The 27,435-nt window shown below is 38.8% G+C and overlaps 1 protein-coding gene and 1 pseudogene across 19 annotated transcripts in view; one reads left to right on the top strand and one right to left on the bottom strand.

Moving 5' to 3' along the window:
- Nucleotides 1-12,731, bottom strand: part of LCOR (ligand dependent nuclear receptor corepressor) — a 220,089-nt gene extending 207,358 nt beyond the window's left edge. For 5 of the 19 annotated variants that reach the window (XM_077125605.1, XM_077125606.1, XM_077125607.1 and 2 more), the window contains exon 1: nt 12,609-12,731. In XM_077125605.1, coding sequence (XP_076981720.1) covers nt 12,609-12,705 — 97 coding nt within the window. In that variant the 5' untranslated portion in view covers nt 12,706-12,731. Of the gene's footprint in view, nt 1-11,548; nt 11,623-11,922; nt 12,074-12,608 lie in introns of those variants that run through there. The other 14 variants (XM_077125609.1, XM_077125610.1, XM_077125611.1 and 11 more) reach the window with 7 other exon arrangements.
- A 7,703-nt stretch (nt 12,732-20,434) lies between these two features.
- On the top strand, nt 20,435-24,537 carry LOC143653409 (S-phase kinase-associated protein 1 pseudogene; annotated as a pseudogene).
- Nucleotides 24,538-27,435: the final 2,898 nt, after the last annotated feature.

Below are 27,435 nucleotides of genomic sequence, written 5' to 3'. Positions count from 1 at the left end.
AAAATTGGAAAGGAAGAAGTAAAACTATCACTGTTTGCAGACGATATGATACTATACATTGAAAACCCGGAAAAATCCACAACAAAATTACTAGAGCTAATAAATGAGTACAGCAAAGTAGCAGGTTACAAGATCAACATTCAAAAATCTGCAGCATTTCTATACACTAGTAATGAACAAGCTGAGGGGGAAATCAAGAAACGAATCCCACTTACAATTGCAACTAAAAGAATAAAATACCTAGGAATAAATTTAACTAAAGAGACAAAAAACCTATATAAAGAAAACTACAAAAAACTGTTAAAAGAAATCACAGAAGACCTAAATAGATGGAAGGGCATACCGTGTTCATGGATTGGAAAACTAAATATAGTTAAGATGTCAATCCTACCTAAATTGATTTACAGATTCAATGCAATACCAATCAAAATCCCAACAACCTATTTTTCAGAAATAGGAAAACCAATAAGCAAATTTATCTGGAAGGGCAGGGTGCCCCAAATTGCTAAAAACATCTTGAGGAAAAAAAACGAAGCTGGAGGTCTCGCGCTGCCTGACTTTAAGGCATATTATGAAGCCACAGTGGTCAAAACAGCATGGTATTGGCATAAAGATAAATATATCGACCAATGGGATTGAATAGAGTGCTCAGATATAGACCCTCTCATCTATGGGGACATTTGATCTTTGATAAGGCAGTCAAGCCAACTCACCTGGGACAGAACAGTCTCTTCAATAGATGGTGCCTAGAGAACTGGATATCCATATGCAAAAGAACTGAAGAAGACCCATGTCTCACACCCTATACAAAAGTTAACTCAAAATGGATCAAAGATCTAAACATTAGGTCTAAGACCATAAAACAGAGGAAAATGTTGGGAGATATCTTATGACTCTTACAACTGGAGGCGGTTTTATGGACCTTAAACCTAAAGCAAGAGCACTGAACAAGGAAATAAATAAATGGGAGCTCCTCAAAATTAAACACTTTTGTGCATCAAAGAACTTCATCAAGAAAGTAGAAAGACAGCCTACACAATGGGAGACAATATTTGGAAATGACATATCAGATAAAGGTCTAGTATCCAGAATTTATAAAGAGATTGTTCAACTCAACAACAAAAAGACAGCGAACCCAATTACAAAATGGGAAAAAGACTTGAACAGACATCTCTCAGAAGAGGAAATACAAATGGCCAAAAGGCACATGAAGAGATGCTCAATGTCCCTGGCCATTAGAGAAATGCAAATCAAAACCACAATGAGATATCATCTCACACCCACCAGAATGGCCATTATCAACAAAACAGAAAATGACAAGTGCTGGAGAGGATGCGGAGAAAGAGGCACACTTATTCACTGTTGGTGGGAATGTCAAACGGTGCAACCACTGTGGAAGGCAGTTTGGTGGTTCCTCAAAAAGCTGAATATAGAATTGCCATACGACCCAGCAATACCATTGCTGGGAATCTACTCAAAGGACTTAAGGGCAAAGACACAAACGGACATTTGCACACCAATGTTTATAGCAGCGTTATTTACAATTGCAAAGAGATGGAAACAGCCAAAATCTCCATCAACAGAAGAGTGGCAACAAACTGTGGTATATACATACGATGGAATATTATGCAGCTTTAAGACAGGATAAACTTATGAAGCATGTAATAACATGGATGGACCTAGAGAACATTATGCTGAGTGAGTCTAGCCAAAAACTAAAGGACAAATACTGTATGGTCCCACTGATGTGACGGACATTCAAGAATGAATGTGGAATATGTCATTGGTAACAGAGTCCAGCAGGAGGTAGAAACAGGGTAAGACAATGGGCAATTGGAGCTGAAGGGATACAGACTGTGCAACAGAACTAGATACAAAAACTCAAAAATGGACAGCACAATAATACCTAATTGTAAAGTAATCATGTTAAAACACTGAATGAAGCTGCATCTGAGCTACAGGTTTTTGTTTTGCTTTGTTTTGTTTTTACTATTATTACTTTTATTTTTTTCTCTATATTAACATTCTATATCTTTTTCAGTTGTGTTGCTAGTTCTTCTAAACCGATGTAAATGTACTAAGAAACGATGATCATGCATCTATGTGATGATGTTAAGAATTACTGATTGCATATGTAGAATGGTATGATTTCTAAATGTTGGGTTAATTTCTTTTTTTCCGTTAATTAAAAAAAAAAAAAGAGAAGGGGTAATTGGAGCTGAAGGGATACAGACTGTGCAACAGGACTGGATATAAAAACTCAGAAATGGACAGCACAATACTACTTAATTGTAATGCAATTCTGTTAAAACATTGAATGAAGCTGCATGTGAGGTATAGGTTTTTTTTTTCTCTCTATTATCGTTTTAATTCTTATTCTGTTGTCTTTTTATTTCTTTTTCTAAATCGATGCAAATGTACTAAGAAATGATGGATATGCAACCATGTGATGATATTAAGAATTACTGATTGTACACGTAGAATGGAATGATTTCTAAATGTTTTGTTAATTTTTTTTAATTAATAAAAAAAATCTGAATATACTTTAAAACGTCAAACCCATAAATTTCAAAGACATCTAAAATTTCCATAAAATCCATTTAAAATGTAAAAGATAGCCACTGGGAAAACTTATGAGAAGCACTTTATTTCAAGAGAATGGATTGAATCAATTTTGATATGCATCAAAAATGATCCAAATTAGTTTCTTCAAAAGCAGACCAAGATCAGCATATGACATCTTTATAAATTTTGTCTAACCAGCATCTACTTCCCTTTCTTAGGTAATAGCACCTCTATTTTCTTTTGAAGAATCAGTCTCCTCCGCTCTCTCTGGGAGCCATAAAGAAAAGATGACCTTAGCTCCCTCTTCAAAAGCAGGCCTCTGTCCCTGGTAAAATCAAAGTATCACACTCTATGACTGTCAAACTTCTGGATCCAGTCAATCAAAGACCAGCTTTACTTCACAGTTTATAAACCAACAAACAACCTTAAATTGATTTGAGGAGGTTTTTCTCACTTGCAAAATAAAGTCCTGACAGACAGTTGTGAAATTTCTCCTTCCCCTTCTTGGCCACTGTACACTACTTATTAACTTTCCCTTCTATCACACATTTAAATGTATTAATTGCCACCTGCACCAAATTTAAGTCACAGTTGGTCAGAACTGAAAAGGTCAAGATTTAGGAATCCTGAATATGGTCCTCAATCTGCTCTTCCCTATCTCCTCTCCCCCTTTTCCCAAAAGATCTTTGGAAAAGATATGAATAGAAGAAAGGCCAAGCACCTGCACACTCCTACTCTAAGGCTTGTGTTAAAAAGTCCAGAATTGTGCCTTATGAACTAGGCTTGATCACTTAAAACACACACTAAGCTTTAGCCTAGAATCAGTATCACTGGATATACTTTGCTGTCTGCCTTTCCTCTTCTCCATCTATGCCAATGGGGAAGAAAGCCAGTTTAACGACATATGAAGAAAAACTAAGTCAGTGGAAACATTCAGCTCAGAAACTTATTTAACCCTAACTACCACTGACAAAATTTTAAAAAATCAAAATCAAGAAGCAAAAAGAAAGATGAACAGGAACTGCACTAGCTGAGAAGAAAGGAAGGAGGCATTCTAGGCCAGGGAACTGAAACAGTAATTATGTTATTTTTTATGGTAAATTATGGGTAGAGAAACCAGAATTCCTTAATGTAACGTAAAAAGGTAAATTCATTTTGAAATAATCAGTAGTTGGAAAAGAGGAAAAAGGGGTCAACTTGATTCAACTAAATTAGGAAAGTCTAAAAGAAGGGCATATGCATTCTTAAGATTTAAGGGCCAAGGCGTCTGGATTCCAATCTCAAATCTACAACTACTTAGCTGAGTGAACCATGAACGGAAATCCTTAATAGAAATCTATTTCTCCACACGAGTAAAACAGGTAGAACAACATCAAAAAGCTCAAGCCTGGCACAAAGAATTTGCTCAATATATGGTAACTTTTAAGCACCATTCATAAGAAACATTAGTAAAAAATTTGTCTTCCCCAGATGCAGATAAGTCCTATTTATTTCTTTACATTTATAAATCATCAAATGTGAATGGGGTGTGAAGGGGTAGATGGTATTTCACAAAAGTTGGCAAAAAGATTGAATACTAAATATGATGTCTGGGATTTGCTTCAAAATAATCCAGAGGGGATGAAAAAAGAATGGCCATTAGTTGGTGTACCTGGTGTTCATTTTACTGTTCTTTCCACATGTATGTATGTTTGAAATTTTTCATAATGAAAGATTTTTAATTTTTCCCTTTAATTGATATGGACAAGAAAATAAATTCTAGGGTCTCCTCTCGCTGCGATAAATCATAAATCAAAAAGATGGAAAGAAAGGTCAAAGAGAAAAGGAGACCGTCCAGCAGGTAGGCACATAAGAAAATACCCACAAATAATCTGTAAGATATGCCTGCATTGGCTGTGAGGAAGGAGAGTATCCAAGTAAGATCCCACAAATATTCCTGCACTGGTTACAATAAAAAACACATGAAACATGAAAGCAAGAAACTGAACACACGCATGGCTTAACTTGAATGAAAAAATTCAAATGTTCCTTCCTCTATAAGAAAGTCTTTAAAATTATTTTAGATCCATAATTATAAATGTACTAAAGGAGCCCATTACTTCCACTAAATCAAACATGAATTCTGCTGTAAAATAAAACATTTTTTGGTGATAAATTAACATTTTCACAAGTAGGACCTTCTTTACCAAGCCAAAATACATTCCATAAATCCTTTCAGTATTAATTTTCCTTCTTCTTTACACTGCGAGTTTAGGAGGGAGAGCATACCATCACCCTCTATAAACCATTAAAAAAAAAACAACTAGTAGGCGAAGCATACGCAATAATCATAAAAATGATAAAATGATTCAGATTTTATGAAAAGATAAGCTAATCATGAAACCAATTATCAGTGACAGACTATACAGTATTAACCAATGAAAATGGAAATACTTATCATACATCAGTTTTCCCAATAATAGTAATTCTCATGGGAAATGCTGTGTTCACATCTTCAAACCCAAAAAAGTCTTGATGTCCTGTATCTTTAATAGAGTTAAAAACTACTACTCAATTCCAAACAGTTATTAAAGCAAGTTGAACAAACTTGGAAGAGTTCAGTTCTGCATTTTACTCTTTACCTGAGAAGTTAGATAAGTATTTTATTTATTTTTATTTCTAATATTAAATCTCATACAACTATTTCTGTGGATAAGAAAACATTTATGCTAAGGAGAAATCCCCTGGATGATTTAGTAAGAATTACTAAACTGATCAATCGTTTTTTTAAAATATTCATTCCCATCTTTCTATATTTCTAAATAAAAACAAATACTGTATGTGAAGGTTTTCTAATAAAGTATAAAATACACTATGCAGAGGTAAGATGGCAGTGATATAAGATGGTAGTGATACTATTTATTGGTTTTCTGATACTTTCTGCTTTCTGTATGTTAAATTTTAGAGAAAACTTATTTATTCCCCTAGATTATTATACCTATCAAAAATCTGGGAGACAATTTTACGTGTTTCTGAATAATCAATCCCCTTCAAACTTTATAAAAAACTGTGATTAACAGATTTTTAATGATTCAGAAGTAAAACAAATGTTTCTTTACTTTGGTATAATTACAATAGCTTTTAATACGATTGTTAAGGCACAACTGAGGAGAATCTTTTTCTCTTTAGTATGAAATGTCTTGAGCAAATTATTGTTTCTAGTTTCTCAATAACAAAATGTGAAATTTTAGTATAAACCACTGGCTACATCCATTTTTTCTTTTAGCAATTCTGTGACTCAATCCCATAAATGCATGCATTCATTCCTACGTCCCTTTATACAAAACAGGATCTTCTGTCATCCTGAATTATAAGAACTTAATTATACTTAGGGCACTATAACATACATAACTTCCTTTGCTTTGAATTCAGCAAACTGATTTAGAGGTAAATTATAAAAAATCCACAATTCTCTTTAACTACAAATAGATAAAATTGTGGAACAAAAGCAATAAAAATAGAACAAAAATCATTAAAAGGTGTCAATTATTACTACATACCTTTCCTAAGAACAGGCCAAATATTTTACTTGCCCCTCACAAACAATCCACAAAGCACAGATTCTCATCTTATTCTTCCACCAACCTCATAAAATGCTCAATTTCATCCTTAAGACATCAATCACCTAATACTTCATGACTTAACCAATTTAAAAATCAAAGAAACGAACAAAATTCAAAACAATCTTTTGAAAACAGTATACTCAGTAAAGTACTAGAAAATTAAATCATACAATAATTTGACATAAATTGTACAACTTGTCAGATTTCTGGGCTTTATGAAATACAAACGAAAATGCAACTTTAAATATTTATCAAAAAACACTGCTGTTTATAGATTTCCCTCACTATCTAACCTCCTACTCAAACTTCAGAAACTGAACACAATGAAGCAAAATGTTTGAGATAGGACTATGTAGAGTAAACATATCCATCTTTAACCAAATCCTTATTATTTACTATCCAAAACTCAGCAACACAGCAAATTTGAAAATGTAGTATGTCACATCTGAACTTGATACTTGAACTCTCACCATCTAAAGGCAGTAACTCAATAGATTTTACAGCAAGGTGTATCTGTGTTGTTCCATAATTCTGTTTAATGGCTAACAATGTCTGTAATTCCCAGGAAAGAATATTTACAGAAGTCTTTTCTTAAAAACTCTTATTTCACTGTGATCACTTCATTACCACATCCATGACTTCCTTCAAAAGGTACGCTGCAGATTACTTTTTGTTACAGTATACCTGCTTATGTGTTGATCTACAGTTGTCCTCAAATTGAGGGTATGAAGGGAAAAAATATTTGCAAATCTGTGATAAGGCTCTAATATCCAGAATATATAAAGAACTCTTACAACTCAACAATAAAAAGACAAATAAACCAATTTTTTAAATGGGTAAGGGATCTGAATAGACATTTCTCCAAAGATACAAAAATGGCCAACAAGCACATGAACAGATATTCAATATCATTAGTCATTAAGGAAATACAAAACCAAAAGCCACTATAAGAAAGTTATAATAAGACAGACAATAACAAATGTTAGCAAAAAAGTAGAGAAATTAGAATCCTTAAATATTGCTGGTGGGGACAGAAAAAGGTGAGACCGCTCTGGAAAACAGTTTGGCAGCTCCTCAAAATGTTGAGTACAAAGTTTTTTTCATAAGATCCAGCCACAAGACCCAGCAATTCCACTCTGAGGTATAAAGACCCAAAAGCATTAAAAACAAATTGTATGCAAAACAAGCACACAACCTGCTCATTGTATTCATAATAGCCAAAAAGCAGAAACAACCAAAATGTTCGATAACTGATGAATGGATAAACAAAATGTGGTCTGTCCACACAACAGAATATTATTCAGCCATAAAGAAGAATAAAATACTGATTTGTGGTACAACATGGATGAACTGTGAAAACACTGTGCTGAGTGGGAGAAGCCAGACACAAAAGGTCATATACTGTTTTATTCCATTTACAAGAAAAGCCCAACAGGCAAATCCATAGAAACAAGTACATTAATGACTGCTGGTCTAGGGGTTTGGGGTATAGGAATGGGGTTGGGTAGGTAGTCAGAGGGATGGGAAATGACTGCTAATGTGTACAGGGTTTCTCTTGGGGGGCAGGGATGAAAACGTTCTAAAATTGATGATGGTGGTGTTTGCACAGCTTTGTAAGTAAACTAAAAACCAATGAATTGGGTGGTGCAACGGTGGCTCAGCAGCAGAGCTCTTGCCTGCCATGTTGGTAAGAAAAAAAACAAACAATGAATTGGATATTTTAAAAGGGTGAATTTTCTGGTATGTGAATTATATCTCAATTATAGAAAAGGAAAAAAAAATTTACGGTTTGGGCCATTGTTCTTGGGATACCTCTTGTTTAACAAAAGACAGTAAATAAAATGAGTTAATGATTTACACTGAAACTATTACAAAAGCAATGTGCTGGTATAGAAAATAGTAAAAAAAGATCTTTGAAATACTTGCTAGTAGACTAAAAGATAATTTGGAGGCTAGTATTGGTGAGTTTTTAACTTGAAACTACAAAACCATAACAGCTCTGTTTATCCAGTTACCCAATATCACAGACTCAGATTCCATACTGCAGTTTAGGAGACATAAAGGAAACTAGAATCAAGAGATAGGTTTAGAAGACTCGGGGTCTATTCCCGGTGCCTGCCCACAGGAAAAAAGAAAAAAAAGGGGGGGGAGAGATAGGTTCGGAGGCACCAAACACCAAATTTAACCTTTAAGGAGGAAAATTTGCCAAAACTAAGGATATTCAAAAGAATGAATATGCTACTGATTATAGACAATTCCAAAAAAACAGGTTTGTGTTTAATTAAAGTAAGCCCCCAAATGAGCTTACTTTGAAGAAAACACTGCTGTGGATGACAGTTTTGTCCCTGCCAAAGTGCTTTTAAAAAGTCTGTGTCACTATTGTAGAATTCCATAATGAAATCCTTAAGTAAAGGAAACATTCCTCCCGACTGCTGTAAACCCCAAGTTGCCTTAAGAAAGGTACTACTTTTTAACCTGCATTTGAAACCTACCTTTGCAAACTTATCACCCAATATTAATCACGAACTGCAGTTTAAATGGATTACTCTTGTGATCCTTTTCATGTATGCAATTCCACTTTTGTTCATGCTGTTTCTCATGACTAGAAAGCCTTTTGCACACTCACCAAAATAAAAAAATCGCCACCTTCTTCATGAAGCCTTCCGTTATCATTCAAAAAGAAACTCCTTTCAAATCTAAACTTATTTGCACCATCACAGCACTTTTTACCTTGTACTGTAACTGAATATATTAAAGTTTCTCTAAGGTCTAAATGTTCTGAAAGGTAGGGCAGCTTCTCCAACATCTTAACTTTCCCACAGTACCTTTTACAAGGCAGATGCATGATAAATATTTAAAGTAAATACTTACCCAACTGCCTTTCCTCCTACATACAGTAGTAATTCGAACAGCTAAGTAATTAGGCAGTAGTTAATAGTTACACAGAAATAGTAAGTTTCCATAGACACGGAGTAACCAATTCTTACTCTGGGGGAAATCACAGGCCATGGTGTGCAGCTTCATAAGACTAAAAAAAATGGTATTATTCAGATGCTTCCTAGAATTGCTCCAGCTACAAGCATATTTGAGGGAATTAAGACCATTTGAAATCAATGGTCAGTAAGTCAAAGAGAATCATTCTGCTGTCTTTTCCAGCTAAGCTAGAACTAAGCTGGAATTGCCACAACTTTCCCCACATCGGGAAGAGCTTTTTGAGAATGCAGCAAGAGTGATGGGTGGGAAAGCAATAGATTACATCACACTAGGCAGTAGAGAGAGCCTAGATCTTTCTGGAATCTGGACTGATCATTTTAGCCCCAGAAGACCCCTCAATAATCACCTAACTACCAAATATCCATCCTGATCATAACCACTGTCTAAGCCTCCTTCTAACTCCATTTCAACTAAACCTAATAATGGAATCACAACCACCACTACCAATAACCCCAACTGTAACACACACACACCCAAAAAAGGTGGAGATTTAAGTTTTGGAAATAAGTGAGACTGCTATAAATTAAAATATCATTTAGAAACCAAATGACCCTGAAGTAGTAAGATAATCAGCCAAAAGAATCAAACAGAAGGTTAACAGTTCAGAACCAATGCCATTAAAATGTGAGCAATGATCACATCTGCTAGTAACAAACATAGCTGCCTTATGGACTATAAGGATCACTGCCAGCACTTTTAAATATGGAAAGTTCTTAACACTACAACAGATTTATCTAAAAGTCTCCTCTTAAAGAACAAAATTACATACAATGAAAGAGAAAACACAAGGCATAATTGATTTTAGTGGAAGACTATCGGCTATATATTACTTCTCAGATAAAAATACTACTTCTGCACTCTGGACTCTAAATAGCTCCTGAACTTTATCACCTCCAAAGTAGAAATTTGGAATTAAAGTATGTGTTAAGAAAATCAATCACCAAACACTCCTTTAAAAAAAATTAAATTTTGATATTTAATTCAAATATTTACAAAAGAATTTTATTAGTTGTAATTTTAAAAAAAGGTTGTCATAAATGCGCAGTAATTAAAACCAACAATGACTGATAAAAAGTCCGCCTAATGCAGAAGGGTGGGATGCAAACCAAACAGAGTCAGAATAAAATAAACAACTCATTAAAACCATCTAAACTAAAGCAATGCTAACTTAAATAATCTACAGGCTTACAGTAATCAATTCCAGAATCTTTTAAAGTTATAAAGCCCAAAAGAACAAATCTAATAACGAACAAAGTGAACTAAAAATTCTTAAAAATAATTTCAGGATTTTACATCATAAATCCACAATCTGAAAACCCATTGATTTAGTACTTCTCAAAACCTCTTGATTTTTTATAAACTCTCTTATATGAAAGTTACAAATAAATACATACTTGAAAAAGTGCTTAAGTCGATGTGACATTTTAGCAAATGTATAATAAAACAGCATAGGAGACAGAACAGAGTAAATTAACCAAAATTTTAAAAAGGCCATTTCCTGAAGGACAGAGCTGGGCTTGGATTGGCAGGAGGGAAGTCGTTAAACATATTCACAAGACAGATTATACACCCCCCCACCCCCCAAAAACAAAACTGATTCATGCTTTATTATTTACTTAAGCCTATGTTTTAAAATGTACTTTTAACCTTTGGCCAACCGGAGTGATATCAAACACTTAAAGCATTGTTGCCTACATTAATTTTGAGTTTAAATCCATAACAAAATTCACATTATACATTTTCATAATGAAACACTGCAGAAAGGGAAAGGTTACCTTATTTTTTACTAGCTTAAAGTTTCAGTTTTGCTTTTAATCTATTGTAGAAAACCTCTTACGGGACATTTGTATAGGGGAGACTCTCCTGTCAAGCCAGAAGGCTCAAGCACAAAGACACTGAGCTAACCAAGTGCTGTAATTCTTCCAAACTGAGCCTCTCCACACCCCCCTCCACCCTTCCCCCCAATAGATATGTCTATTAAATCAGTGTCTGTTCTCCCCCTAGCACAACAAAGAGAACTTCTCACCGCATGAAATTGCCGCTGAATGGACACCAGAAAGCAGGATTTGCATAATTCCTTCCAACGAAAACCCTGTCGGGAAGGAGGGGACAAGGGGCCCAAGCGAACGGCTAGAATCTCCTAGACTCTGTTGGGGAAGACCTGGTTCCCAAGAACATTCCCCAGGGAGGTGGGGACTGGAATTGAGGGTCTCTCCGAGGACTGGGTGTGGAGGACGGAGAACGACGAAAGAGCATTTGCCAAAGATCAGTAGCACCGAAGCAAAGATGGGGAAATAACAATGCTGGAGAACAGGAGAGTCAGACACAAGGATGGACTGGGGCTAGGGGGCGGCAGGCGGAGCGGAGACACCACACGGGCCACTTACTTTTCGGAGGGGGGTTAAATATATGAGTTAAGCCCTTAAGGTCCCGCCGGCCGCCGCACAGAGGGAAACGGGACCTTAGGAGAGAAAAACAGACAAAACACACAGAGTGAGAGGCGCAGCTCGGCACCCCGGTCCCTCCTGGGGGCGCCCCGTCCGCACTCCCTCCTGCCCGTGGGGAAAAGAGCCACTCGGGAGCGGCCCGAGATCCGGGAGGCGAGGGAGGACGAGGCGCTCGGCAAGGAAGCTGCTCCGGCAAATCCCCCGGGTGGACACAAGAGCGACCCCCGCTGCGGCTTCCCAAGCGGACCCAGTCCCACACGCCCCCCACCCCTTCTCACAGCGCACACACCGAACACAAATACACACACACCGACCCGTGCGTCGAGGATTAACTCCCCGGCCGCCGCCGCCGCCCGCAGAGGAAGTGCAGCCGCTGCCCCCCGCGGCCATGACACCCCACTTGGTTCGATCAGGCGGACCCGGGGCCTGTGACAGCTCCGACTTCCTCCGCCCCCATCTCCACCTCACGCCTCGCACACGCCCGAGCGCCGGGCGCCCGACGCAGCGCGTGCACGCGGAGAAGGGCACGCGCCCTGCCGCTTCTGCGCGTGGGGGAGGGGCGGCGCGGGAGGAGACGGGCGAGTAAGAAAGCAGAAGTGGCGGCTGACCCACGGCCCAACACACTGCCGCCCCCGGGAAGAGCTCTATGGAAACGGCGGCGGTGCCCCTGTAAAGTGGCCGCGCGCGGGGTGAAATCTCCACAATAAGCCCGCGGCGGTGCCTAGACGCCCGGCGGGGAGGGGGAGGGGCACGCGCTCCCGCTCAAGAGCCCGCCCCGCGAAGGGGAGGGACCGGCGCGCGCGCTCCGGCGATAGGGGGAAGCGCCCGCCCGGAGGTCGCGCGCCGCTCGCACTCCGGGGGGTGGGGGAGGGGGACGCTCCAGCCGAAGAGGGCGGGCGGGCCGGAGGAGCAATTGCCTCTGCCCCGGCTCCCTCCTTCGTCCCAGGAGGCCAGCGGCGGGGCGGCCCGAAGGCAGAAAGCAGCTGGGGAAGGATCTCACCTACACAGTGAATGAGCTTGTGGCGCCACGAATCCAATTCTTGCCGAAAGCCGCGTCTCTCAACGGAGCATTGCTGCCGCCTACACACCCTCGCCATCTTCTGCCGCCCGCCCGGCCCTGCCTCCGCCGCGGCCCCGCGCACGCCTAGCCGCGTCGCCCGGGGCCGCGCACGCACCCGCGGCCTGGGCGTCGCGCCTCCCGCCGGAGGCGGTGCGGGGGTAGGGCCTGCCTCACCTCGCGCTGGCCCCGCGGCGGTCCCGGGGGGCGGCCTGGGCCAGCGCTCGGGTTCTGTATTCACTGCTGCGCGGTCCGCGGGGCTGGTTCCCGTGCCACTTCAGCCCGCCCAGGAAGGCACCCTATCAACGCCCGGAGCTCAGCCCCCGTCGGCCCCACGCAGTCGTCGCACTGTTCCCCAAGGCCATCGCAGCCCCTTCCTTTCACCTAGCTTTTTGTTTTTTAAACCAGCCCCGTTTATCACTTCCAGTCTGCCTTTTCGCCTGGCACCAACTGTTGCAAGTTACGTGGTAACTACTTTTATGAACTTCTCGGTCAAAACTGCTACTCCAAGGAGACATCGAGCCCTAAGATTTTTAAAGGTGGAATAAATACATTGAAGATTCGTAAATCCAGTTAAAATTGAAATCAAGCGTCTTAAATTTTAAAAATGAAAAAAAAAATCTAGTTACTATTAGGAAGGCTGATCGTAGGCGAAATTGTCAAGTTAGTGTATTCAGAACCCGTCCTGTTTTGAGTTTCAGAAAATTAATTGTGCCACAGTGAGAATATTTCATTAAAAGGCTTATTTAAGATTACGTAAAGCAGAGTCTCGGTAAACAGCCTAATTTCAAATTTCAGAAAAGGGCTCAAATATTTCGATGAGGAGGGAATTATCAGGGTGCCTTCTGGAATCATTAAATCACCCTGTTCCATTAAAACATGATGCTGGTCCTAATGCTGGCTAATCGGGGACGGTCGAAAAAAAAAAAAATAGGAGAGATAGATGGGGTGAGGGGAAGAGAAAAGGGAAAAGAGAGTCCCCTTAATCAGTAAACCCAGTACCCTAGGATTCTTGCCGCTCCCCTAGCTTTGGGGTTTAAGATTAAGGACAGCACATTCCTGCTTTAAGGTATTTAAATTTAAGCTTGAAGACTTTTTTTGTAGTAGGCAATGCAAAGCCGTTAAATACTTGACATCAAGGATCTCGTTTGGTGTATTGATTTATGTTATTTCAGAGATAGTGGTCCTTGGTTTCCTGAACTAGGCAGGATACATCTGGTATGAACCAGGCAGGATACATACATTTCACATGTGAAATGGTGTGCCTATCCGTAAAGAGATGGAGGGATAGATTTTTTTGCATAGGAATGGTTTGAGATGTATGTACAATAGAACGGCACCTTCTAACAGAGAAGTGAGGATTTAACAAATAAATATGACTGCTAAATAATTATTTTGAAATTGCTTTCAGTCTCCAGTGTCTTGGAGCAGCCAGAAGGAAAAACCTAAAATTATGGAACTGCAACCCATACTGAACTCTGAAATCTATAGCTACTTGTTTCAATGTATTTTGAAATGTATTGCTTATTTGTATACTTGTGGTATTTCACAATATAAAGATGTTAAAGAAAATAAAGGCACCTTATGTCTCCCAACTTGCAAAACAAAAGACCTTTCCACAATTCTCAAAATTCCACAGTAATTCATTGGTTTAAGAGTACTGTCAATCAGATAAGACAGCAAGTCAAGAAGTGTTGAGTTTCTGTGTACATAATACCATCCTGAGTGGTGAGGGAAGAAAGGGCAAAAAGGAGGTAAAAGATTGCTATTGACAGCCATCCTTTACATTTGATGGTATGAAGTCTTGTATAGACAACCTGAAATTTCCTGTCTTCATCACTAGATGGCACATTTGAGTCTTTTGTAGCTTTTAACGAAGCTATGGTATTTGAAGGAAGTCTGTTTGATAAAGTTTCAAATGAAAGAATAACATGTGACTCTAAAACGAGTTAATAATGAATATATTTTCCAGACAACCATCCAGCATAATTTATTTTAAAACAGTCAAACCAAGGATAATACTTTCTCAGCAGTACCTCTCTAAAAGTCTCAGGCATATACATTCAGAGGATAGTAGAGGCTTCAAAGATAACTCTAATTTGAGGTACGGAATTGGAAGCCTAGGCATGTAAGGTGACTTGGCCAAGGTCACATAGCTGCTAAGTAGAGGGAGGGGAACAAAATCCAGGAGACTATTTGATGCTATTACCATACTCCATTTTGAATCTCAATTACTACTTTACTTATCTTAAATTGGGAACCACCATTTAGTTGACCTGTCACAAAAGCCTATTAGAAGAAAGGGATAAGGGGACAATAATAATAACTATCACTTATTGAGTAAATACTACATGTTTAACATTGCAGCATTATTTTATTTCGTCTGAATAACAGTGTTATAAAGTGGGTATTATACCTAATTTTTCATGTTAGGGATTCAGAATAGGTCCCAAATGGCAGAACCAAAATTCTGAATTCGATCTCTCTGACTCCAAAATCTGGGGGAGTTTCTGTAAATTGTCCTCTGAATGGACACATAACTCTGCATGCTCATTTAATTCCATGGGAGAGATGAAATTTCCATTCTGTGGTTGAGCAATCTGACAAACATTTTAAACTCCTATCGTGTCAGGTAGTATCCTAGACCTGAGGACACATAGATGTCTAAAACATAATTTCTGACCTCTAAGCTTTGGCTCCTCTATATAGTGCCTTAGCTGGGGGTTCTTTCCTTCTGGGGAGGCTCAAGCGGTATCACACAGTGGTTAAGAAAATAGGATCTGAAGAGAAAAGAGAGTTTGATTGGAATCCTGGCTCTATCCTCAGTATCTGTGTGACCTTGACAAATTAACTTTTCTGATTATCATCTTCTTCATGTGGAAAAGAGGATAATAATAGTTTACAAGATGGAATTTGCATGAAAATGAAATTGTCCACGAATAGTGACTGGCACATCATAAGCAAGAACTGAGCTCTAGTCCTTAGCCCTTCCTAGGCTCCCATCTGCTTGGCCATTTGGCACGTGACAGGAAACCACGATACTTGTCCAGTTTGTGACAGTATGAAGGAATAACAGAAGTGACCTTGGTCCTTGAGAACAACATTCTCTGAGCCATGGTCTAGTTCTCACAATTGACACCAGGTGATATAGAGAAATTGAGCACAGAAAAGGGATACTGGGAAATGGGTGAACACTGGATGTGGGACTGAATCATGGGATTTGTTTGGTTAGTATTAGATTGACTACTGCCTTGTGTCTGATAAGATGGGGCTGCCACGTAATGGGGAGAAGAGCGTAGATAAGTAGGAGAATTAAATGGTTTCATTCCTTCCTCCTAAAGAAGATAAAAGCATCCTGGTGGGAGACTTATTAGAAAACATTGTCAATTTTTAGTGAAAGCCCATAAGTGGCAGTTTTTAAGGCACTTTTCATGGATTATATCATTTATTCCTCACAACAACCCAATCAATTATCCCCATTTTACAACTTGCACAGAGAGGTTAGGTAATTTTCCCAAGGTCAAACAGGTAGTAATAGAGTTGGATTCAAACCCAGGCACACTAGCAGGAGAGCCAGTTCCTTAACTATCACACTATTTTGCCTGATATGCAACTAATGGAAATGAGACCCAAGAATAAGAGACGAGACCTAGTCAGACAAAAAGAAAGCCATGTCACTTGGTGGCTTGGTCTGTTTAGAGAACCACTCATGTGGTGGCTGTTCTTGGTCTGTCTGCTTGGGTGCCACTGTGTGCCAGTTTGAAGTTATTATGTACCCCCAGAAAAGTCATGTCCTCTAATCCTTATTCAGTATTGCTGGGTGGGATCTTTCTGATTATTTCCGTGAAGATGTGACCTACCCAATTATGGGTGGTAATTTTTGATTAGATGGTTTCCATGGAGATGTGTCTACACCCATTCAAGATGAGATTGCTTACTGGATCCTTTAAGAGGGGACCATTTTTGGATAAAGCTTTAGAGCCAACAGAGCTCACATAGCCAGAGACTATTGGAGATGAAGAAAGAAAACAGCCCTGGGGAAGCCATTGAAGAAGCCTGGAGAGAAAGCAAGCAGACCACCATAAATTTTAGAACATTTTCATCACCCCAAAAAGAACCCCCATGTCCATTAGCAGCCACTCCCTATTCCACTGCTCCATAGTTCCTGGCAACAACTAATCTCCTTTCTATCTCTGTAAATTTTCTTATTCTGGAAATTTCATATAAATAGAACCATACAATGTGTGGTCCTTTGTGACTGGCTTCTTTACTTAGCATAATATTTTCAAGGTTCATCCATGTTGTAGCGTACATCGATACTTGTTTTTGCCAAATGCTATTCCACTGTATGAATGTATACAATTTCATTTATCCATTTGTCAGTTGGATAACTGTTTAGGTTTCTATCTTTTGTCTATTATTAACAATGCTGCTACAAACATTTGGTGTACATGTATGTTTTCATTTGTCTAGAGGATAAACCTAGGAATAGCATTGTTGGACCACATGATAATTCTGTCTCAGGAATACATGCAGGTTTCTGATGGTTGTTCTTTCTTGTCCATGTTTCTCATGAAATGTCATGACAGACTGAGGAACGGTTCCAGATTGAATGAGATGTGACAATTAAATTCACTGCAAGTTCCTAGATAGGATTCTGAACCAGAAAAGGAAAAAGAGATGTTGAAACGATGGATGAAATTTGAATGTCTGTGGATTGGACATTATGCTGTAATTGATGATTTCCTGATTTTGGAGGATCGTATGGTAATAATTACCATACAAGATGTGGTAGTTAGATTCAGTTGTCAACTCGGCCAGGTGAGCATACCTAGTTTTGTTGCTGTGGACATGAGCCAATGGTACGTGAACCTCATCTGTTGCTGATTACATCTGCAGTCGGCTAGGAGGCGTGCCTGCTGCAATGAAGGATATTTGACTTAACTGGCTGATGCTTAAATGAGAGACCGCAACGTAGCACAGCCTAAGCAGCTAGGCATTCCTCATCTCAGCTCAGCCCAGGCATTTGGAGATACAGAATGAAGTCACCCCGGGGAAAGTGTTGGAACCCAGGGGCCTAGAGAGAAGGCCAGCAGAGACCATCCTGTGCCTTCCCACGTAAGAAAGAACCTCAGTGGAACTAACAAAATAAATCCCCTTTTATTAAAAGCCAATCCATCTCTGGTGTGTTGCATTCCGGCAGCTAGCAAACTAGAACACAAGAGTTATATAGAAGAGTGTCTTTGTTTTGGGGACACACACACTGCGGTAGGTGATGAAACATCCTAGCTTTCTATCAGATTGTTCATAAAAAGATTAAGATAACAAAAATGTGTGTATATCTACATACAGAGAAAACAAAAGCAAATATGGTGGGGTGCACCGGTGGTTCAGTGGTAGAATGCTTGCCTCCTAGATCTGGGAGATTCCAGGCCCATGTACACTGCCCCCCCCCCAAAAAAAAGCAGATGTTGTAAAATATTAACAATTCTCCTTCAGCCGTCAATTTTACCTTGAACAGTGACCTAAACATGACAAAAATTTCCATTGTTTTTAGCCAGTGAGAATTGGGGTGGTTTGTTACACAGTTAGCCTACCCTGAGTAATACACTAAGCATATCGCCAGGGGAATGCATAATATAAAATGTGGTGGAAGTATCCACAAATGCATAGCATGTGCAGAGGTATCCATTACAAGAATTCTGGTGTCCTTTGTAGGAATAGGAGACAGACTTGAAGGGGTCAAGTTAATCTGGATATGGACAAAACTAACTTTTACCCTACTCCTTGGAATATTTATTGCCTACACAGTTGTGATACATTTGTTGTAGTCTTGCCGTTATTAAAATTGTGTACTGCTCATCAAATTTTCAATATTTTGTATTTGTCCTCCTAAAGAAGAATATAAGCTATTTGAAGACACGTGTATAGTCTAGCATAGTTTATATTCATATACACTTTTAAGTTGTGATGACACCACTTAAAAAGGGCCTCTCCATGGATAACAAAAGTTTGAAGACCAGTTGTGCTTGGCTGATTCTATACCATATAAGTTATGTCTTCTCTTCCTGTTATGTCCTCTCCAGCTACCTACCCTGCTGATCATGCCCCCACAGAGGCTTTGAATAAACAGCAAGAACTGGCAGAAATATCCTTCTCAACGCTCCACAAAACAGTTAAAGGAATACTAAAAAATCACAAGCACTCTATCAAGAAAAAAGGCTAATTAATAAGAGTAGGATTCCGCAGCATCCTGCCTGGCCCTTCGCCCCTCGCAAGCTGGGTGTGGAGCTGCTGCTGCACCCTCAGTGGTAAACCATGGTCCTGGTTCCAGAGGGAACAGAATAACCATCATGCACATATTGGGAGCATGTATGGCTACTCCAGTCTGTCTGCTGATAACCTCAGGGACTCTCTGTCCCAGAACTTGCCCTGTGTGTAGAAGGCAGTTCACCAAAGTCTCCTAGAGAACACTGTGGGAGACCAGTCAAACTGCTTGGGACAATAAGAACTTGCTGGCTGAAGTGTCCAGGACCATGAAAAAACTGTTTCCTGGGGCAGAGGGGACTTTTGTGTCTGAGTAAATGAGGGTTTCACAGAGCCACATGAGCATGCTCAAGACAAGAGGCCTGCACGGAAAGGATAAGGGCAACCCCTGTACTTTGGCTTCATACTATTCTCTAAGCTTATCGTATGGATGAGCTCTGAAGGAGAGCACTACCATAGGTCAATCTGCAAAAACTAGGAAAGTTATTTTATTTTCTTCTCCCCCTCCTCTTCTTCGTCCTCTTTCTTTCTCTTCTTCTTCTTTTTGTTTTTGTTTTGTTTTTATTACCTCCTGGCATTCGAGGAAAGCTCTGCCATATTACTAGCTGGATACAAGTTAAAGGCACAAATACATCAGAGTTTAAATTCCAGCAAAAACATGTCTAAGTGTTAAAATGTCCAGGTTGCAACAAAGATCGCAAAACATATAAAGAAGCAAGAAGTAATGGCCCAGGCAAAGGAGAAAATTAAAACAGCGGAAATCATAAATGAACCAGACCTGGGAAAAACTACATAAAAACCTTGAAAAATAGTCTTCCCTATGAGCAAAGAACTAAAGGAAATCAGGAAAATGATAGATGAACACAACGAGAATATTAATAGAAAGATGGAAATTATGAAAAGGAACGCAACAGCACTGAAGACCACAGTAACTGAAATTTAAAATTCCCTAGAGGGGTTCAACAGTAGATTGGAGCTAAAGGAAGAAAAAATCCGTGAACTTGAAGATGAGATAATTGAAGTCACCCCATCTGAGGAGAAGAAGGAAGAAAGAATGAAGAAAAGGGAACAGAGCCTGAGAAATCTGTGGGACACCCTCAAGCATACCAACCCACGCATTGTGGGCATTCCAGAAGGAGAAAGAGAGGAAGAGGCAGAGAGAATATTCAAAGAAATAGTAGCTGAAAATTTCCCAAATTTAACGGAATATAAGAATATACACTTCCAGGACACTCAGTGAACTCCAAACAGGATAAACTCAAATAGACCCATGCTGTGGTTTATATATAATCAGGGTGTCGAATACCTAAAGTAGAGAGAATTCTGAAAGCTGCAAGAGAGAACCAATGCATTATGGTACAAGAAAGCCTCAAGAAGATTAAGGGGCCAGTTTCTCATCAGAAACTGTGGAAGCAAGAAGGCAGTGGGATGACATATTTAGAATGCTGAAACAAAAAAACCGCCAACCAAGAATTTTATATTGGGCAGCACTGTCTTTCAAAATGAGGGAGAGAGTGTACTGGCACCACCCAGCTCTCATCAGCCTCCTGCACACTGTCTCCTTGAAATCAAATACCATAACTTCAGTTAAGTTGTAGAGTTGTGTTGGAGAGATATTTGAAGTTGATGTGAAAATTGCCAAACAATCTGTGACTATAAAGACCGTGTTAGAAGATTTAGTATTGGATGATTAAAACGATAATGACCCAGTTCCTCTAGGAAATGTTAATGCAGCAATGTTAAAAAAAAAAAAAAAAAAAAAAAGAGTAATTCAGTGGTGCACCCACCACAAAAATGACCCTTCTCCTCTTGAAAATGATGAAAACAGAAAAAAATGAACAGATGATATCCCTGTTTGGAAGCAAGAATTTTTGAAAGTTGACCAGGAAACACGTTTTGAACTCATTCTAACTGCAAGCTACTTAGACATCAAGGGTTTGCTTGATGTTACATGTGAGACTGTTGCCAATATGCCAAGATTCTAAGTTCTTACAGCAGTCACATTTAGTCCAGAGCTGTTAATGTTATTTCTAGACTTTGAGATGCTGTGCTATATATGTACAACCTGGTATCTCCCTGGAACTCTAGCTACCTATGTGACACCTAAGACTCAGAGTTGGAGTTCTGCAGCTCTGAAAGTCAGCATTGCAACATACAACTGTTAAAGAAAACAAAAAAGAGATCAAGCTTCAATTAGAAATAAGAATGAAGCCAATCATGTTGAGACTAAGGTGAATCAGAATATAAGGGTAGGGATGACATTGTGTGTATTTTAGATCTTCAGCTACTGTATGAGACTGTAAAAGAAGAGAGGTTTATTTTGTCCAAAACCTACATTTTCTGTAGCACATAATCTAACCACTTATCTGGATAGCTCATTTTAACAACCCAAACACATGGAGTCCAGAATGGGAAGGAGGGCTTGTAATTCTACATAGCTTAGAGTAATACCCAGATATCCCAGAGTATGTTGGGCGGTTAATTTAAAACTATTGTCAAAATCCCTTGAGGGACTGGAGAAAAGATATGGAAATAAAAAGCTTTACATTGGGGAAACCCCTGATATTGTCTCAGATATTAGGGACTCTCAAGTCAACAGGCCAAGCCCTCCATCTTGAGGCTTGCTTTTGTGAAACTTATTTCTGTAGCGGAGAATCTAAGCCTACCTTAGTTATGCCTAAGAGTTACTTCCAGAAAACTTATTTTATTGCTCAGATGTGGCCTCTCTCTCTCTCTCTAAGCCCAACTCTGCAAATAAAATCATTATCTTCCCAGTTATGTGAGACATGACATCTAGGGGTGAAAGTCTCCCTGGCAATGACTTCCAGGGATGAGCCTGGCCCTGGCACCAGCAGAATGACAATGCTTTCCTCACCAAAGGTGGAAAATAATGTAACATCAATGTCTAAGACAGTTCAGATAGAGTTGAGAGGTTGTTCTGGAGACTGCTCTGATGCAAGCTTTAACTTGCATATTAAAATTACCACAAATATTAAATTTGTGATATTAAAAATTACCACAGTTTGCCAAACCCCAACCAAAACCATTCCTGTTAACCCTAAAGAACATCTACAGCTCTGTGATTCTCCAGAATTACACATAACAAGATTACTTTCCAGAAACCTACAAATCTCAAATGGGTCCCTAGGCCAGATAAGTCCTAAACTGGAGGAGCTAGCCTCTTCAAACATCAACTAGTCCCATCTCCCTATCCCATATTATCAACATCCCTTTCCAGCATGAAAAAGAAAGGGCAGATCTTTTCCCCTAAAGATTGGGAGGAGAATCAAAGGAGAAGGAGGAGTTAGTAACAGAGAAGTTAGGACTTAACAAATGAGTATGTCTCCTAAATCATTATATTGATATTTCTTTTAGTCTCCAGTGTCTTGGAGCAACTAGAAGGAAAAACCTAAATTTGTGGAACAGTAACCCATACCAAACTTTGAAATCTGTTCTATAACTACTTGTTACTATACTTTTAAATTTACTGCTTTTTTGTTTATATGTTGCAATTCATAATTTTAAAAAGTTTAAAAACGCTGTGGAAAGCAGTTTTGTGGTTCCTCAGGAAGCTAAGTATAGAATTGCCATATGACTCAGCAATACCATTGCTAGGTATCTACTCAGATGACATGAGGGCAAAGACACAAACGGACATTTGCACACCAGTGTTTATGGCAGCATCATTTACAATTGTCAAGAGATGGAAACAGCCCAAATGTCCATCAACAGATGACTGGCTCAAAAAGTTGTGGTATATACATACGATGGAATGTTATACAGCTGTAAGACAGAATAAAGTTATGAAGTATGTAACAACATGGATGGACCTTAAGGACATTACGCTGAGTGAGATTAGCCAGAAACAAAAAGACAAATACTGTGTGGTCTCACTGATATGAACTAACATTTACGAATGAACTTGGATAATTTCAGTTAAGAACAGAGGTCATCAGGAGATAGAAATAGGATAGATATTGGGTAATTGGAACTGAAGAGATACAGATTGTGCAACGGGACTGATTGTAAAAATTCAGATACGGATATCACAATACTACCGAACACTAAATGAAGCTGAATGTGAGAATGATAGAGGGAGGAGGCCTGGGGGCACAAATGAAATCAGAAGGAAAGATATACGATAAAGACCAAGATGGTATAATCTAGGAATGCTTAGAGTGTATAATGATAGTGACTAAATATACAAATTCAAAAATGTTTTGCATGAAGAACAAAGGAATGTCAATAATGCAGGGTGTTGAAAATAGATGGTAATTAATATTTTAAAACTTTAACTTACGTGTGAGACTAACGCAAAAAATGTTTATTTGGTACAAAATTTATATTTTGACTAGTGCATTTCCTAATATAACTGCTATGGACAGCTTAATTGAATACCATAAGTACATGGAACCTTGAGCAGGGCATGAGATTTTGTAGGTTTGTCCAGAGTGATGCCTCGATAAATCCCAGAATGATTTGAACAGTGAATAAAAAACTATTTGCAAAGTCCCCTTGGGGGAATGGTGAGAAAGGGGGAAAATTCTACTTCCTCAAATAGAGAATTCTTGATATTCTCACAAGCAGTGGGGACAACCAAAGCAGTAGGCTGAGCCCCCAATCTTGGGGTTTGTTCATATGAACTTAACCCTGCCAAGGATAGGCTAAGCCTACTTGGAATTAGGCCTAAGAGTCACCCCCGCAAGATTACCTCTTTTGTTGCTCACATGTGGCCTCTCTCTCTTAGTCAGCACGACAAGCAAACTCACTACCCTCCCCCTGTCTATGTGGGACATGACTCCCAGGCGTGTGGATCTTCTTGGGAACATGGGACAGAAATCCTAGAATGAGCTGAGACTCAGCACCAAGGGATTAGGAAAACCTTCTCAACCGAAAGGGGGAAGAGAGAAACGAGACAAAATAAAGTGTCAATGACTGAGAAATTCCAAACGGAGTAGAGAGGTTATCCTGGAGGTTATTCTTACTCATTAAATAGATATCACCTTTTTAGTTAAGATGTAACAGAGAGGCTGGAGGAAACTGCCTGAAAATGTAGAGCTATTTTCTAGTAGCCATGTTTCTTGAAGATGATTGTATAATGATACAGCTTTCTCAGTGTGACTTAGTGATTGTGAAAACCTTGTGTCTGATGCTTCTCTTATCTACCTTATGGACCGACCAGTAAAACATAATGGATTAAAAATAAATAAATAATCGGGGGAGCAAATGCTAAAATAAATTTAGTAAATTGAAATGCTAGTGATCAATGAAGGGGGGAAGGGGTATGGTATGTATGAATTTTTTTCTGTTTTCTTATTTCTTTTTCTGAATTGGTGCAAATGTTCTAAGAAATATCATATGATGAATATACAACCATGTGATAAAAAAAGAATCTTCATATTGTATGTTGATTGGTTTTATTAATAAAAATTTTTTAAAAGTTTAAAAAAATACTGTTGCCAATATGATCAATGGGAAAACTCCTAAGGAAATTCATGAGACCTTCCATATCAAAAACAACTTAACTGAAGAAGAGGAAGCCCAAGTGTGCAAAGAGAACCAGTGGTGTGAAGAGAAAAGTGAAGCATTGTGCCAGCCATGGTAACACTGTAAAGATTGTTACAAATAGAGTTGCCTGCTCTGTTTATAATTGTTATTAGACAAACAGAAGACAAATGAAGCAGCAAATCAATTGTATCAGTAGAATATTGTCCTCATTGCATGTGTACTCTGAGTACAAATTTGAAACCGATGACTGAGTTTCTTCTAGTGTGATCAGAAGTTTCTCTTTTCTTTACTCTGAATAAAACTGAACTGTGAGTTCTCTATAGACAGTGGCATTTTGGACTTTTCCTCTTTATGTAAAGCAATTTCTTGCTAGTTTTCCATTCAGTTAACTTTTAGTTTACTGACTTTTTTTAAAGTTAGCTTTGTAAATAAAAACAACTTGGTGAAAGTTTTCTGAAATGGAATTAACAAAATATTGCCTTTATTTATGAGCTGAAAACTGGAAAAAGACTATTTGAGGTAAATGTTCTGAGTGGGGCTATTAGGATGTCTTCCCCCTGCCTAGAGTTAAGGAGTAACACTGGAATTGATTAGCCTGTAAAGAGGAGTCCCTTAAATGGATCTGAGGACTTGTGTTTGTCTATTTTTAATCCTCTCAGCTTTGAATATATTGACTAGAAATTTAGTTAACTAACCAATTTGTGGTTAAGGGGGAGAAATGTAACTATGCAATATGTGGTTTTTCAATTGAAAAAGACACTTAACCTATGTGATATGTCATCTTTTTATAATCATTATTCCTTGTGGGGAAAACCATTCATACTACATGCATATAAAAAATAATTTAACTTTTAACATTAAAATGTATGGCAAAACCCAGAAAGTATCCATCACAAATGAAACATATTTTAAATGAAAAGTAAGTTACATTAAAAAAAAAAAATGATGGAAAGATTAAGACCATTCGCAGTTATACAAAAACTGAGGGAATTCATCACCACTAGACTGGTCCTACAAAAGATGTTTGTGCTGGTTTGAATCTGTGGTGGACCCCAGAAAAGCCATGCCTTTTGATCCTCATTCAATATTGCTGGGTGGGAGGATTTTGATTGTTTCCATGAAGATGTGACCCTCCCAATTGTGGGTGGTAACTTTTTATTAGATGATTCCATGGAGGTGTGTCTCCACCCACTGAAGGTGGAGTTGCTTGCTGGAATCCTTTAAAAGAAGAACCATTTTGGAGACAGCCCCTTTTTGGCAGAGCCACGTGAAAGCCAGCAGATGCCGCCATGTTTGCCATGAGCCCTTCCAGCTGAGAGAGAAACCTTGAACATCGTTGGCCTTCTTGAACCAAGATATCTTTCCCCAGATATCTTTGATTGGACATTTCTATAGACTTGTTTTAATTGGCACATTTTCTTGGCCTTAGAACTGTAAACTTGCAACTCATTAAATTCCCCCTTTTAAAAGCCATTCAGTTTCTGGTATATTGCATTCTGGCAGCTAGCAAACTAAAACAATGCTAAAGAGAGTCCTGCAGGTTGAAAGGAAATGACGCTAGACAAGAGATTGAAGCCCTGTGAAAAAATAAAGATCTCTATTAAGGGTAACAACAGGAATAAGTATTAATGCCAGTACATTATATTTTTGGTTTGTAACTTCACTTCTTAATCTCCTGCAGGATCTAAAAGGTAAATGCATAAAATGTAATGATAAATCAGTGGTTTGGGACTCATGATGTATAAACATGTGGTTTGTGACAAGAACTACATTAAATTGGGGGGACATAAAGGTATAGAAATGTAGTTTATATATACTATTGAAATTAAATTAGTATCAAATCAAACAAGATTGTTACAGATTTAGGATGTTTAATTTAAGCCCCATAGTAACTACAAAGAAAACATCAGAGAACATGCAAGCTTATAGAGGCGGCAAGTAGAGTCTAGGTTGCCATGGGCAGGGGGCAGCAGTAATGGGGAGTCAATACAAAATGGGCATAAGTTTTCTGTTTGGAAGAAGGGAAAGTTGAAGTAATAGGAAGTGGTGAGGGTGCTGCATCATAGTGAATGTGATTTATCTCACTGAATAATATGCTTCAGAGTAGTTGAGATGGGCAAGTTTATGTTGCATGTATGTTGCCACAATTTTAAAAAAGAAAAAGACAATAGCGATTAAAGGCAACATATGAGCCTGGATGGTATTTAACAAGGGAGTACAGAAGGCTCAAAAGGACATTAGTGAGGGCGGGCTATGGTGGCTCAGCAGGCACCATGGTGGCTCAGCAGGCAAGAATGCTTGCCTGCAATGCCAGTGGACCCGGGTTCAATTCCCGGTGCCTGCCATGTAAAAAATAAAAGGACATTAGTGAAACACATGAAAAAATGGGACTATAGATTGGGAGCTTTATATTGTTTTGGGCAATTAGTGAAGTTATTAACCATTCCATTTTCACATTATTGATGTTAAATTTCTTGAACTTGATAACTGCACTTAAGGTGGATTATATAAGTGAATATCCTTGTTCTTAGGAAGTATACATGGCAGTGGTAAGAGTTTAAGGAGCATGATACCTACACTCAGGTATTCAGAAAATGGACTGATGAATAGATAGACAGACATGATGGATTGATAGATTGTTTGGTAGATAGAATGATACAGCAAAGAAATATGACAAAAAGTTACAATTGGTGGATATGGGTATCTGGGTGGGATAGGGTATGTTGGACTTCTCTGGATGGGATTTGTATTATTTCTGTAACTGTCCTGCAAGTTTGAAGGTATTTCAAAGTAATAAGTTTAAAATTAAATATATATATAGGGCGGTACAACGGTGGCTCAGTGGAAGAACTCTCGCCTGCCATGCCGAAGATCCAGATTTGATGTCTGGTTCTTGCCCATGCAAAAATATGTGCGTGTGTCTGTGTGTGTGCATAGAGAATGTAGGAATAAAACTTAAATATCTTTCATATAATTTTTCAATTTTTTAAAGGAA

Source organism: Tamandua tetradactyla, chromosome 13 (genome assembly GCF_023851605.1).
Source record: "Tamandua tetradactyla isolate mTamTet1 chromosome 13, mTamTet1.pri, whole genome shotgun sequence".
Classification (NCBI taxonomy): Eukaryota; Metazoa; Chordata; class Mammalia; order Pilosa; family Myrmecophagidae; genus Tamandua; species Tamandua tetradactyla.
This window is presented reverse-complemented; position numbering and strand designations above follow the sequence as displayed.